Raw genomic sequence first — 14,025 nt, 5'->3', positions numbered from 1 at the left:
ACCGTTCGTCTTTGCAATATTACGCATTCGACGAGCCCTCGAATGCTTTCTGAGACCAAAACACGACCATAGAACAAAATTTCTTTAAAATTGCTGAAACTTAGTTTTCTAGCAAATTGTTATCTATTGTGTGTGTATGGAGCTTTTCAACAAACCATGTATTTTACGAATTAAGCTGACATAAAGCGCGCACCATTGGGGACATGACATCTATATCGCACTACGTGAAAAGGTCATTCTAAAGATCATCTTTCTACTCTGCAACTGCATGTTGGCAATTTCATCTAGTTGGACATCTACTGGCATCCGCCTTGTATTCGAAGAGGAACCAATTGCCAGCTGTCCCTTTTAACAACCCCCCGCTGGTTTTCCTTTGGAATATTTAAAGTACTGGATTTGGGATTTCCAATTTTTGGAACATGGGAGTTTGGGGAACTCCTTAGAGCCGCCTTAGTTAAAAAATTCAGCGCAAGCATGCTAGAGCGGTGATTGCTGAGCGCACAACCACTAAACGTCACTCATCTTAACCATGACACGATTCTGAACTCAAAAAATGAGGACAAGCCCATTACCTGAAACCATGGCACGATCAATGTATGCTTCCACTTTCATCGAGGCCACTTTCTGCATCAAAGTGTGCTGACCGTCAGTGCTATGACAGGGCTGAACTGAAAGCCTCGGAGTCGCTCTGACGAATGCAATTTGTACGTCCCTTCCAGCAGTGATTCGCTGCTGATGACCTCATTAATGGGCGTTGTTCCTAATAAGACCAGTTTTTGTGCAGCGCAAGCCCCATCAAGTACTTGTATCATAAGACAAGGCCACGGCTCCAGTCAGATAGGTTGACCGCCAGTCCGCTGTGCACGTTGAGGTCATTTATGTAGCACTGAAAGAGCAGGTGGCAGCCGGACATCCAGATGACATCTTGTCCATGCTCTTGTTAAAAAGCAAAACATTAACCGTTAAGTTTTCCAAGTATTCCGGGGTTCTATACGCCTAACGCTGTGTCCAGCTGTGACAGCTGTGACCAGCTTCTGCCCTGACACCGATTCAGATGCGAATACCATCCATCTTGATTCTGTGCTTGCTGAAGCCGGCTGGCATGTCTGGTAAAACTGACATTACTAAAGCTGGCATTTTGACCGAGAAACTATTTTCCATGCCGACAGCCCCCGCTGGTGTCCGTCGCCACCACCGAAAAACACGTCCCTGACCAGCGGCCGACCTCTGATTGACTTCACACCGGTGTCCTCCGGCGGTCGGTAATTTGTCTCACATCCCCGAGTCGCACGCACTCGGACAACAACGCTTCTTTAATCGGCCGATTAAAAAACGACGGTCTTAGGCGGGGTTTTCTCAACGCCACCTCCTAATGAAAGCAGACTTCCACGGTCGCGGCACAAGGGCGGACCCCATCACCGCAACGGCCGGCGGCGGCTGCAACGGACACCGCCCGCGTACAGGCGTGCCCGGCTCAGCACGCATGTCACGAGCACCAGCCATTTGTCAAAGGTGGACTGCTGGTGGGGACACGGAAGTCACCGCCACCGGTGGGCGACAGAACGCCTGTGTTCATTCATTCACGTCAAATCACGACAATGGGCGCTTTTTATCGGAGTGCAAAGCAGTGCACAGTTTCATTCAGTCACCAGGCGAAACCGCGCGCTAGCGACCGACCACCAGTTACTCCGTACCGCTGCTTTCCGGCAACGCTACTCACTCGATCATGCGCTCCAGGAAGTCGACTCCGATGGTTTTCTTGTACTCCTTGGTGAAGGTACCGCGGCAGTAGCGCTGGATCATACTGGACTTGCCAACAGCGCCATTGCCGACGATCACCACCTGGCGGCGACCCGAGAAGCCATTATTACCCAGATGTGACACAACACCAGCCTTTGCCACTTCCTGGTGGGGGCGCATGAAACCGACTATGTGCGCTTGCCGATGGCTTAACGCACTCACCAGCACAAGGGCCGTTGATATGAAGAAAACGAAACACATGACAGCACATTGTCAAACAAACTATCCCCACCCGGCAGTGGTATACCAAACCAACTATCCACGATTGGTAAAGCCACGAAAACCAACTACCGACACCTGTCGGCGACACGAGAAATCAACCACCTCCACCTGGCGTCTACGCGACAAACTAACCACAGGAGCACCGCCGACACCACTCGGCCGCGCCCGGACGGCGCTCACGCTAGCGGCGATGCATGTGGCGGCCCCATCAGCACGCGGGTGATGGGAGCGGCCTGCGTGCGACGGCCTGGCATGCACGGCCATCGACCCAGGTCGAAGGTCAGGCCAGGCGGGCCGACACAATCGTCTCAGGCCGGGCTACCGCTATGCGAAAGCAGAGCTAATTGCCGAGTTGGACACAGTGGTTACGGCCACGCCAAGCGAATGCATGCGTTCCGGCATCGAAAATGACAGAGCGAATCCAAGATTTGAACCTATTATTGAGGCTAATCTGGCCTTGATCTGGAAGACAGCGAAGGGGCATACATACCAATTGTATGAAGGTGTTCAGCCGCTTTTTACATGGACTGGTCATCCTAAGTACCAAATGACCCACTTTTCTACCGTTGTTTTTTAAACCCATGTATATCCAAGATCCGAGTCACAAGTCAGGCTTGACGTAACCAAGAAATGTCCTGAGCTCCTTTTTTGTTTCGGCAATGTGAGTTGGGAGTTATTCTGCTGGCAATAATCTACTCAAAATATGTCAGGAGCTGTTGCTTTTTTGGCAATGCCATCAAGCAAGCATTGGTTACATTCGTAATACTCCGCATTTCAAGTTGCGCTCATGGTCGCTCGTGACCATGAGTCTAATGGGCAGTGGGCAACCGTTACAATTTTCTCCTTTAATTTACAAAAAATGTTGTTAAGTTAAACAGTTCTCCCTTTAATCCCTCCGAAATTCGTACAAAGACTCATGCGAGATCGTAGGCTTTAATGACGAGTTTTAATTTGCGTGGAACACAGTGGGTGTCATGAAAACATGTTCGGATGTTTGATGTCACTTTAAGTTCCGCGTCATGTTATAGCAGATCAGCTCCACAAGGTAAGACGGAACAAGTCGGGTTCCCGGATATACACACTGAACAGACAGTGTTGCTCGTTTAAAGACGGGATAACAAGGCTCTCCAACCACACGTTTATCTAACACAACGCCTCAAATCAGGAAAACAGACAAAAGTGCCATCACACGGTCCTTACAATGTCACAATGCCTCGCAGTCGTTCCACATCATTCGACGTCGTTATGCTTTGAAGATGCCATCAACGGATTCGTTTCAGTTGACTTCAAGGATGGCTGACACCGACCATGAATAAGCCGTTCTTCACGCTCGAATCGCACCGCCTTCGTCGTGAGTAATTGATACCGCACGATACAGCGCTGCAGGACGGATGAATGATGGTCCGTTCTGATAAATATCTCGACTCCGTGATCCGGAAAATCGTCCCGGCTAACACGTGTTTTTCTACAATTAGCCGACACGGCGCGGTCGCCCTGGGCGGTGGGACGCCTCGCTGGCGCCTGGCGCTCGGTCTCAGAGCATATGGCAGCTGTCGGGCTGGATTTGGCAGCCGGGCGGCAGGGGTCGCTGACACTGGGCCGCGCCGGCTGGCCGCCGCGGGCGAGGCGGGGAATTAGCACCCGTCCTTGCCTGAGCTGGGTGTAACAGCTCGGTACGCGGGCACACGGAGCAGGTAGCGGCCGCTGGGTAAGGGATGGGAAAGGTCACAGCGACGCGGAAGGTAAGTGGTGCTGCCTGCAATGTAAATACGAGTGCCACTTATACTGAATATAAGCTCACGGTAACGCTAAATTTAAGCTGAATTCTACCTCATGCACATGACGGTACGGGTACGAGGCGTGCTTAGGGCAACAGCTGGTAGCCGCGCGCCTTAGGATGAAAACAAACAATGAAAGCCCGTACACTTCCTCCTTCGTTTGCGGTCTTTGTTTGGTAAACCACCAAATCGAGGCGCAATGTGGATAGCAAACATGTCACGCTTCCTGTGGGTTTCATATGCCGTACCGCAGGATGTGGCTCACGTGTGAATGTGAAAATGAAACCCGACCAGGGTTTTAAGCTGCGAGCGCCCATGGCGAAGTCCATTTTGGAGAAAGCAGTTGGTTGAAACAAGTCAAGCCAGTTGAACGTGAGCGTCCTATTTTTTTTCCGTGTTCAAGAGCGGTGACAAGCGTTGCTGGAATCTTAATAGAATCAGTACACCCCAAGTTATTTCGCCCTCCCCTTAGCACTTGCTGGTCAGAAGGCAGGCTAGATTGAATTTGTGGGAATCGTGGACCACAACTGCTACCAAATAATGGGCGGATATTATGCGAGTCACCAAACAAACCACAACAAACGTGGATACGAACTGCCCACAAGGCAACACCCGCATGATTCCAGAACTGTCCGCGAGGTAACACCGGCACATATCCGGAACGGCCACAAGGCAACACCAGCACAACTCCGGAACTGTCAACAAGGCAACGCACTTCTGACGCCTTCTGAATGTGTACAGCAGTTTTCAAATTTTCACCTGTTCATTGCATTTTCTGCATGAAGAAGAAAGGCATGAAAGCATGCTATGTGGCAATGGATCACAGCTCCGTTGGGGTTACGCCCCTGGTAAGATAGAAACAGCGTTGTCCCCTTTCCCAACAATCTCTGCCGACCGGTCCAAACCTCAGCCTTTGGTACGACCGCCTGGGCAGCTACCCGACCAACAACCGCTCCCCATGCCACATCTCCCCTCACTCGTCCGTCCGTCTCTCAGCGGGCTCCGTCCCACCCCTCGGCGACCGGCGCCGACGGCCGGGTTCAAGAACCCCATGAGGGCCGCCCACCAGGCGGCGGCCGCAGCCTCTCGACAGGCGTGATAGCCGGGATCAACGAACGCCGGCGCTGCCGCGCTGCATTGTTGCAGAGGGTGACGCCGCCGCCGGCTGCACGCAGCCAGTCAGCCGGAACGGGCGACCCGGCGCGCGCGCGCGGAAGAGCGCCGGCGCCTGGGCCGGAGCGCTGACCGCTCCCGCTCGCGCCGCCACCTGACCCCAGGTATGGGTACTCGGTACCGAGGCGGTGCTGGCACGCCTCGTGATGCCGGCCGCGCGGCTCGGTCGCCGCGGGAGTTGTGGTCCGTGTTTCCCAGGATGACAGGCTCACACTGTCCGAGTCCACGGGGTTCTAACGGGTGCCTCCGAACGAGACTCGTTTCGTCCGTGACGGAACTGCCTGGCGTTGTCAGAGCTGGCGAATGTGTACAGTTTGCTGATGTCTCATGTAGGTGGTTCATGCTTTACCCAAAGGCAGATGAGCTAGCTGTCGCATCTGAATCGTTGACAACGGAGGCCTCGGAATGAGATCGTCCGAGAATGACAAGGACGCGTACGTTTTTCGTCAATGAAATACGTCCAAACGCGAACATATCTGAAAGTTTCGGCCTCAGTTTAAAGATCTATGGCAAGTGCACAGCTTCACGTCCACCTTTGTCATAAGAGGCCGTACCGTCGGCTTGCCTTGAACAAGCCTGCAATCACCGTTTATCAGTCCGGGCGAGGGCGCACGCCTCGTAGGAGCACACTAATAGTTTATGTGATGGTACTAGGCAGGCGCCGCCCCCGCCCGAAGGCCCACCTGAAGCATCGCATTCTCACCCCCATCAACTCCCGGAGGCGGAGTGACGTGGAGAGTCCCCCTGGAGAGAGAGAGAGGAGAGAGAGAGAGAGAGAGAGAGAGAGAGAGAGAGAGAGAGAGAGAGGAGAGAGAGAGAGAGAGAGAGAGAGAGAGAGAGAGAGAGAGAGAGAGAGAGAGAGAGAGAGAGAGAGAGAGAGAGAGAGAGAGAGAGAGGAGAGAGAGAGAGAGAGAGAGAGAGAGAGAGAAGAGAGAGAGAGAGAGAGAGAGAGAGAGAGAGAGAGAGAGGAGAGAGCGAGAGAGAGAGAGAGAGCTAGAGAGAGAGAGAGAGAGAGAGAGAGAGAGAGGAGAGGAGAGAGAGAGAGAAGAGAGAGAGATAGAGAGAGAGAGAGAGAGGAGAGAGAGAGAGAGAGAGGAGAGAGGAAAGAGAGAGAGAGGAGAGAGAGAGAGAGAGAGAGAGAGAGAGAGAGAGAAGAGAGAGAGAAGAGAGAGAGAGAGGAGAGAGAGAGAGAGAGAGAGAGAAGAGAGGAGAGAGAGAGAGAGAGAGAGAGAGAGATAGAGAGAGAGAGAGGAGGAGAGAGAGAGAGAGAGAGAGAGAAGAGAGAGAGAGAGGAGAGAAGAGAGAGAGAGAGAAGAGAGAGAGAGAGAGAGAGAGAGGGCTTGTCGGCGACCGTCTAATTATTGCGCGATCATGCTCGTTAATACCGCGCTTAGTTCAGCTGAAGCCGGAGGACGAGAGCGTGAGAGAAGGCTCTCGGTCCGGGTGCGGTGTGTACGCTGAGCACCGCGCGATGGCCGCAGGCTGGTGCCGTGGAAAACCTTCCCAGGCCACTTAGCCGGCGGTGTGCAGGTGTCTGCGCTCGGCGCGCGCCAGCTGGGTCTCAGCAGTGCTGGACAGAGCCTCTTAATACCGTGCACTCGATGATACAGTCCAGTGCATATATGGTCCCAGGGCGGCGGTACGCTTCGAGTCTCCAGTGCGAACCACCTGATGATCGTGCGAAGTAGAGAGGATGGGCGGCAGCTCTGACAAAAGGCGGCCGCAGCGCTGGACTATCAAAGTCAAGACCGCGTGACCAACGGTTCAGCCATCAAAATAAATGATCGCCATTAAAAGCTCATGCGACAAATGGTAACGACCAGCGGCGGTTTTAGAATCCCCTGAAGATAATTTACCGCTGCCCCAGCTCCTTTCAAGACACATTAGTCGCGCAGGGGCATCGAAACAATGGCATTCCTATCGCATGCAAGAACAATGAACGCACCCATCCCGCGGCGCCCAGCAAGGTCCTTGAGCAGCCCTTATTCAGACTGCGTCTCCTTGGCAGGCTCCGGTCTGCCGCAAAACCGTGCTACACGTGTGCGCCGCGGGGCCGGCCCGGCGGCCGGTCCTGCTCGCCGCCGACCCGTGCTTCTGCCGTGATTTACGACCCCGAGCGCAGACCTGGGTCACGCAAGGGTGATGCGCAGTGCCCACTCCTCGTGACGTCAGAGGGGCGGCGTCCACCGGGCTGGGGCCGGCGGGCGTCGGTCGGGAGACGCCGCCCTCCGCCCAGCAGCTGGCTTTACGAGACTCGTTGCGTCCAACAGCCCGCTTTACGAGGCTTGTTTGCCGGACGCAGCGCGTTGGCGGCGGCGCAACACGCGGGGCATCGCCCGCTCAGAGCCGGGCAGAACAGGCGCCCGGCCGACAGATGGCCGGCCGGCTCTAATCCGTGTCAAATTCGCCTCGCTCTCCGTTTGATCGGCGCTTGTGGCGCATCTGTGGGCCGGTATCGGCCCCAGCTGTCGGGGCGCGCCGCCGGTGATGAACGAGACGGAACACAGCCCGGCGCAGACGGGACGATCGCGGCGCAGGCGGGCGACCGCGCCGCCGGCCGCGGCGCGCTCGTGACGGCAAACCGGCCGGCCGCGGCGACGGAGCCGGTTCTGGGGCGACCGCGTCGCGGACTCAAGGCTACGCCAACCGCGGCGGCGGCGGCGGCTCTGGCGCTCTATCCGCCATCCCGGTGCGCCAACAAGACGGCGGAACAGCACGTGCGGTATGATGGCCTCTTCAGGGCGGCCGAGAGTGCAGTAAACGAAGCGGCAAGGGCCTTGACCCAGCGCTTGTCTATGCCCATCAGTCATGAGCCCTATCTGCACGCTTGCTGCTGGGTTTACTGATGTTGGCAGCCAGCGCTAGGCGTTTACGTCTTAGATAGTACCACATAAATGGGCGGGTAAGTGCTCGTGCACTTCGCACGCAGCAAATCAACCCGCTGTAACATGAGAGTCATAGAGCACACATCGAGTGATTCTCAGGGTCCCACCCAGCACTAAATCCCCTGGGTAGTTCCCGCTCATGGGCCTGTTGCACGACTGCGTTCCACGGCGCTCCTGCTCTCCTGACTGCCCTGTTCGCCCGCCATATCAGATGATCTAGACCCGCCTCCGCCCGGGCAATCACTCGACGGCGGGCCGCGCCCACCCCAGTTACCTCGCGCCGCGGTTCCGGCGGCGCGCTGTAATGGAAAACGCCGCGTGGCGCCCCGGTCTCCAGCGAGGCGCTGCGCTACCTCGGAGCCGCTCATGTCGACAGGTCAACAGCACCGTTCGCAGACAGGTCAGGTCGCTGGTGAGGTCACGCTGTCGGCTTCACTCCATGGCTGGTGTGGTGAGAGGGCGGGAACAGCTCATATCGCCGCAGATTTCGCCTCGCCGCCGCTTGCTTCCCTGCATCGAGTTTGCACCGGCAAAGCGTACAATTTCGAAATCGGGTTCGATGATCAGAACAGAGAAACCCAAAATCATTGCGATGAGTCGGCGTCATCCAGGCCATCCTGACAAATCTGCCTCAATTTCGCCCAGGACGCGCAGAGTCTGGAGGAGAGTGCCTACTTCTGTCCTGCCCGCCGGTCAGGAGCACAGCCCTGGCGCACATTCGTCCGGCGAGGAAGGCCACCCGGGCTGACGCAGTCATCCGAGTCCTCCAGTCATGTCACTCAAGAGTCGAGGAAGCCGAGGAAGTCGAGTGCGGTCGACCCTCCAGGCGCACCATATAGAGCAACGGAGGACTGCGAGCATGTCAGGAATGTCGGCCCTCAGCAACGGCCGGCACGTGACAAACGGGTGTGGCTGACCGCTGGCAGGCAGGGGTGGCCAACCTCTCGCGGGCAGGGGGCCGTGGGCAGGAGTGGCCGACCATTTGTGGGCAGGATGGCGGTGGTCAGTGATGGCCGACTGATGGGCAGGGGTGTTCTTTTTCCAGCGGTACGAGATAACTGACAACAAATGGTCAGGGGTAACCAACCACCCGCGGGCAAATGCCACGAACCACCATCGGGTAGGGGTAACCAACCTGCAGATAATCGGAACAACGAACAAAGGGCAACGGGTTGGTACCGGCCGCCGGGTGGCGGGTCGCCGGCGGGCAGGGCTAACTGGCCATCGGGCGGCGTGGCGACCGGCCAGGGGTGACCGACCGCCACCGGGCTTTGTTCGGCCGCTATCGGGCGGCGGCATCAGTCCACGCCACCCTGTCACGCTCGCCCGCTCCCTTTGTCCCGGTCCCTCCGGTCTGACGGCCGAGATGGAGACGTGGTCTGGGGCGGGCCTCCCTGGAGACACCGGCGGTGGAGGTAGACGTGGCGCTGAGCGGCACGCTCTGCGACGAGCGGACCGCCGAAGAGCAGCGAACGCGAAGAAGAGTTCGCCATTACAGCTGGTTTATGCACGATTGTGCAAGGCGGGAGAAAGGCCGGGAGTGATCGCCTTCGGCAGAAAACGCGACTGGTTCGGCACAGATCAGGCGCGTGTATCTTTCAGGAAGGCCTATGTAATCCACTCGCTCGTTCATGCCGGGCGTATGCCGCCTTATGTTGTCGGGTGTGCTCACCGCTGACAGAGGCGCGCTGACATGGATGACTGTACGCATGGCCGTGTGACAACATAGCCCTATGCCAGTTGACCAATGAACACTTTTGCAGGGACGTAGCCAAGACGACCACGGTGACCAGCCCCCCCCCCCCCCCCTCCCGGTGCTGCGCGAACGAAGAGGTCTACACTGAATGCTAGACGATTTCGTACGAATCTACTTTAAAATCGCGGGAGTTCGGAGACAAATTTGACGATTGGCTCCTCACCGGACGAAAATTGCAAAGTGCCACAATTAATGAGCACATTCAGCTGAACAAGCACAGCCCGGAACACGTCAAACTGCACGGTTCAAAAACGCAAACCTCTGTCTGCTCGTGCCGGGGCCAGACAGGCAGTACACCGATTGGCTTTGAGCCGGCTGGCTGGCGGCTGGCTGGGCTGTCCGATCAGACGCGTCTCATTTCATCAGAGGCGTGTCCTACCGGCCCGACGTGTGCCCGCCCAACGCCCAAACACTTCCTCAGATCGGCTGACAGCATTATTTCTGAAAACGTGCTGGGAGAGGGCTGGGCGCCTCGGACAGACGAGAAATTACACAGCTCACTGGTTTTGGCGTTCGGAGCAATCCATCAGTGGGTCTATCTCCGAGGGAATTGAATCTGGATCACGGCAAGATTGGAACATCTTTCAGATCAACTACGTTTGAAAACCAAATGGTTTGAGCGCAGTGATGACGACACTGGCGACTAAAATTCGTTTTTGTGAATCGCGGAAAACTTATGTTTTTCCAATCGGCTACAATCTTACGCTTATGTAAGTACGATTGTTGTGGTGGCAGCGTGGCAGTGAACTTTGTTCAATATTTCCATGTCTAGTGAAGGAAAGTCGATGTCGTGTCTGCTACAAAAAAGAGCAAAAATGTTCAAGACATGCACCCTCGTCAATATTACCACTGCTGACCGGCTACGTACCAACCAACAGTCGATATACTCCAAATGGCAAGACGAGGCCAGTTTATTACCACGGCACTCAACAGCCGCTTTGCTATTCAATTTCGTTGCTTCCTCATAAGGCGACGTTAAACTTTCCCATAAATTTATAACCGGTGCATACGCTTATGGATGAAGTGAACACTTTCCCGCCGGAATCCCATGTATCTCATTAGTGCACACTCGCTGGATAAAATCGAGCGCTGGCGACCGGGTACTCCATCTTCCTGGTGTCGGTTTCTCCTGCCCCCTCCCCTCCCTGACCTCCCGATCTAGCTTTAGTGAAACATGTCGACAGGAAAATTGTGCACATGACGGATTTGACGCGGCACTGCTGGCAAAACCCAATTAAATCCTTCGCTGCCGCTAATCATAGCGCTGGAGCCATCGAAGGATGTGGCTTCCTTCACTTTTCTTTCCTACAGATTGGAATGAAAGCATCTAGTATCGATCAACCGGTTCCTATGGTGCTTATGATGGTGGTGCTAATAGTGCCAACAGAAAAAATGAGAAGCAGGTGGTGGTTTTGTAAAGTATGAACAGCAATTATAATAATGTATCAGATAAATGACTGAAAAGCTTTCCCTTTCCCGTCTGTATCGCCACCCACCACATATTCAATCACGTTTGCAAACTGCCGAACATTACGTCCTCAGCGCCAAAAACCACTCTAAGCGTGATGATGTGACAATACGTCAGTGAACAGCTTGAGTGCATTTATTCAGCTTCACAACACAGCGGCATATCTGGTGAAATGACGGTCCATTGTAGTCATCGTTATTGTTACCCAGCATTGTCATGTCATTTCAGTTGACACTGTCAGTTCCCTGTCCCAATGGAGCGATGTCAGCAAGAGTAGCCAGCGGGGGCCGCCCGCTTTTGACCTGCCCGCCGTGCATGAGCCCTCGCGGCCTCAGCACGCTCACCTTCACAGCCACCTCCAGCTCGTCGTCCCTCATCTTGGGGCGCCTGCTGTCCGGCAGAGGCAGGCTTCACTCGACGACGGCCGGCGCTTCGCCCATGCCCGCCGCTGGAAGAGAACATGGCGCGTCACGTGGGGTCGGTGACCCGGGGTCCAGGTCAGACGGCCAGGCCTCCGACACCTGTCGGCCGGCTATGGAAAGGGATGGCAGCCGGCGTATTGTAAACAGGCCGCGACTGGCGCAGGCCGGTCGGAGGAGTGCGCGGTCGCGGAGAGAGCACGGGAAAGAGCGGGCAGAGCAGAGAGGCAGCGGTAGGTCAAACCGCAACGTAAGCGGTTTAGACAGCCAAACGATAGCCTGATAAGTATAAACACTGCCGTATTTAGGCCAGTTTGGTGGTGCGTAATGCGGGACACTGAGAAACAAAAACTCTCTCGGCTTATGCAGCATGCGTTTGAAGTCACCGCGGCGTAGCGTTTGCGTGGTGTCACGATGTTATACATCACTTGTCACCGTCCCGTCATGCGCGCGGCTGTCTGTGCCTTTAGATGTGCTTGTTATTCTCAGGACTCTTGCGTTTCCGTATACATTATTCAACGCGTTAAATATTCAAGTCATTGAATAACAATGCATGTGTTAAAATACGTGAATGGAAAATGAATAGCACGCCGACAAGCGGGATTCATATATGGACGAGGCGGAAGACATACTCAAGAGACGAGGCGGACACTCCATTGTTTCTGCGTCACTGGGAAACCGGCATAAAGTGTGCTTTTCCAGTTCCTCACTCCTGTCGCCAATACCGTGACAGCACGACCTTACAGCGGCTTCGAGGTGTCACGGGCCGCAGCTGCTCCCATGGTCATTAAGGTCACCACCTCTACAGCAGCGTATATCACTGCAGACCAACCAATCAAGAACACTGGACGCTACACCGGCACACCAGTGACCCCGCTTTATGACGTCACGTGCCGTCGGGGCGGAGGTCAGCCGCTACAGGGCGGAGGTCGCCAGGGTCAACGTCTCGCGCTGTCGTCGGACTGCGAGCAGTCGCCGGCGCGAGCGGGGGCGGGGCGACAGGTGACCTTGGACGCGCCCGGAGCACTGCCGGGGGCGTTGCGCCACCGGCAGATTGCTCCTTCGTCCATTGTTTGCTGGCGGCGTCTGGAATGATCTGAAGACTAACGACTATGTCGTCGGCGTAGCGGGCGGCTTCTGCGCGGACCGTGGGCGACTGCCATGCGGAGCGTCGCGGGCTCGGGCGCTGAGAGAGGTGGGGGCGGCGTGATTGCAAATACGATCTTATTAAGATAATTATGGGCGGGCACCGGCCAATCGCCCTAGAATTAGGACACGAGAGAAAGGAGTGGGGCACTTAGGGCCGGGCTGGTGAGCTGGAACACTTGCACTCTTTTTATGGTGCACAGCTGGCGAGTGCCGAATGTGTCAGCGAGCCGCGAGCTCGTATGTGCCTTGGTGAGCATGATTAAATAGGCTGAGCGACAACCGCTGAAGGTTCACAGCATTGTATGAACGATACCATAGTGCACTTAGTGCGTAAGAGACGGATGTGGGTGAGCTGGTGGCAACTATTATCACGCCCCCAGTCGGGAAGGCCTGCAACTATCTTAAACCGCTGCGTGGAAAGAACGGAAAACAAAAACGCTTCTACCCTCAAATCTTCAAAAATACCGCTTCCACTGAGGCAATAACAGCAATTCTGATACTTTTTCTGCGGGACCGGCAGTTTGGCCTCCTCGGCTTACCAGAAGGCTTCGTTAATCGGGTGCATTACCAATTTCGCGCTGAACGATGGCCATTACGTTGCAAAGAGTTGGTAGCTCGCGCGTAATTGTACACGATACTTCATGATGATACATCACGTGAGGCTATTCTAAGCAGCGAAAATTGCTTACATCTGGCAAATCTTGTGCAAGCATTTCCGTTTCGTGACCAAATTATCTGTTTGCATCTTGGAAGAGTTACACTTTCCACGGAGAGTTGCACTTACTTCAGACACTTCCATCACGTGCAATTCCCGTTTTACTGTTCCTTCGACTTTTGCACAACAAAGCACAGCAAAATTGACGCCTGCAAGGCACATTTGCCCACTAGACAATCAACCCTCTCCAGTTGGCCTACTGACTTCTTGGGCTCTCTCCCCGAGTAGCCCAGACAGTCGTCCACCCGCAGGCGCCTGCTGACCTCTGGCACCACCCCCTCCAGACGCCACCCCCCGCCACGCAGCGCCGCGCCCGTCGCCGGCCGGGCCGACCTCCTGTCCGCCTGTCACGGCGTCGCCGCGCCGCCGCCATTCCCACGTCAGCAGCCAATCAGCGAGCGGCCAGAGGTCAGCCGGCCTGACCCGGCGGTGATGAGGCATCTCATTAGCAGCCGGTCGTGCCGCGCGGACCACACGCTGACCGTGGGCGAGGTCCCACTGGACCACCGGACCATGTCCGGACCGCACGGCTGTCGTGAACAGGGTCGTCGGAGCGGTGACTGCCGCGAAGGCGCGGCTTCCTCTCCGGGTGTTGCCGGAGTGCTTGTTTGAAGCGGTGCTTGGGTCTTGGCTAAAGGCATGACTTCGCTGGAGGTTGTG

General features: G+C 55.8%; 1 protein-coding gene across 1 annotated transcript in view; it reads right to left on the bottom strand.

Moving 5' to 3' along the window:
- The window catches only part of LOC119106267 (ras-related protein Rab-23), a 38,366-nt gene that overhangs the window by 12,722 nt on the left and 11,619 nt on the right, over positions 1–14,025 (bottom strand). The window contains exons 2-3 of the mRNA XM_037229883.1: positions 11,427–11,530; positions 1,721–1,842 (exon numbers count right to left, since the gene is read on the bottom strand). Coding sequence (XP_037085778.1) covers positions 1,721–1,842; positions 11,427–11,459 — 155 coding nt within the window. The 5' untranslated portion in view covers positions 11,460–11,530. The remainder of the gene's footprint in view (positions 1–1,720; positions 1,843–11,426; positions 11,531–14,025) is intronic.

Source organism: Pollicipes pollicipes, unplaced genomic scaffold, assembly GCF_011947565.3.
Source record: "Pollicipes pollicipes isolate AB1234 unplaced genomic scaffold, Ppol_2.1 Scaffold_6138;HRSCAF=7277_pilon_pilon_pilon, whole genome shotgun sequence".
Lineage (NCBI taxonomy): Eukaryota > Metazoa > Arthropoda > Thecostraca > Pollicipedomorpha > Pollicipedidae > Pollicipes > Pollicipes pollicipes.
Note: the sequence above shows the minus strand (reverse complement) of the source record. Positions and strands in the feature narration are given on the sequence as shown.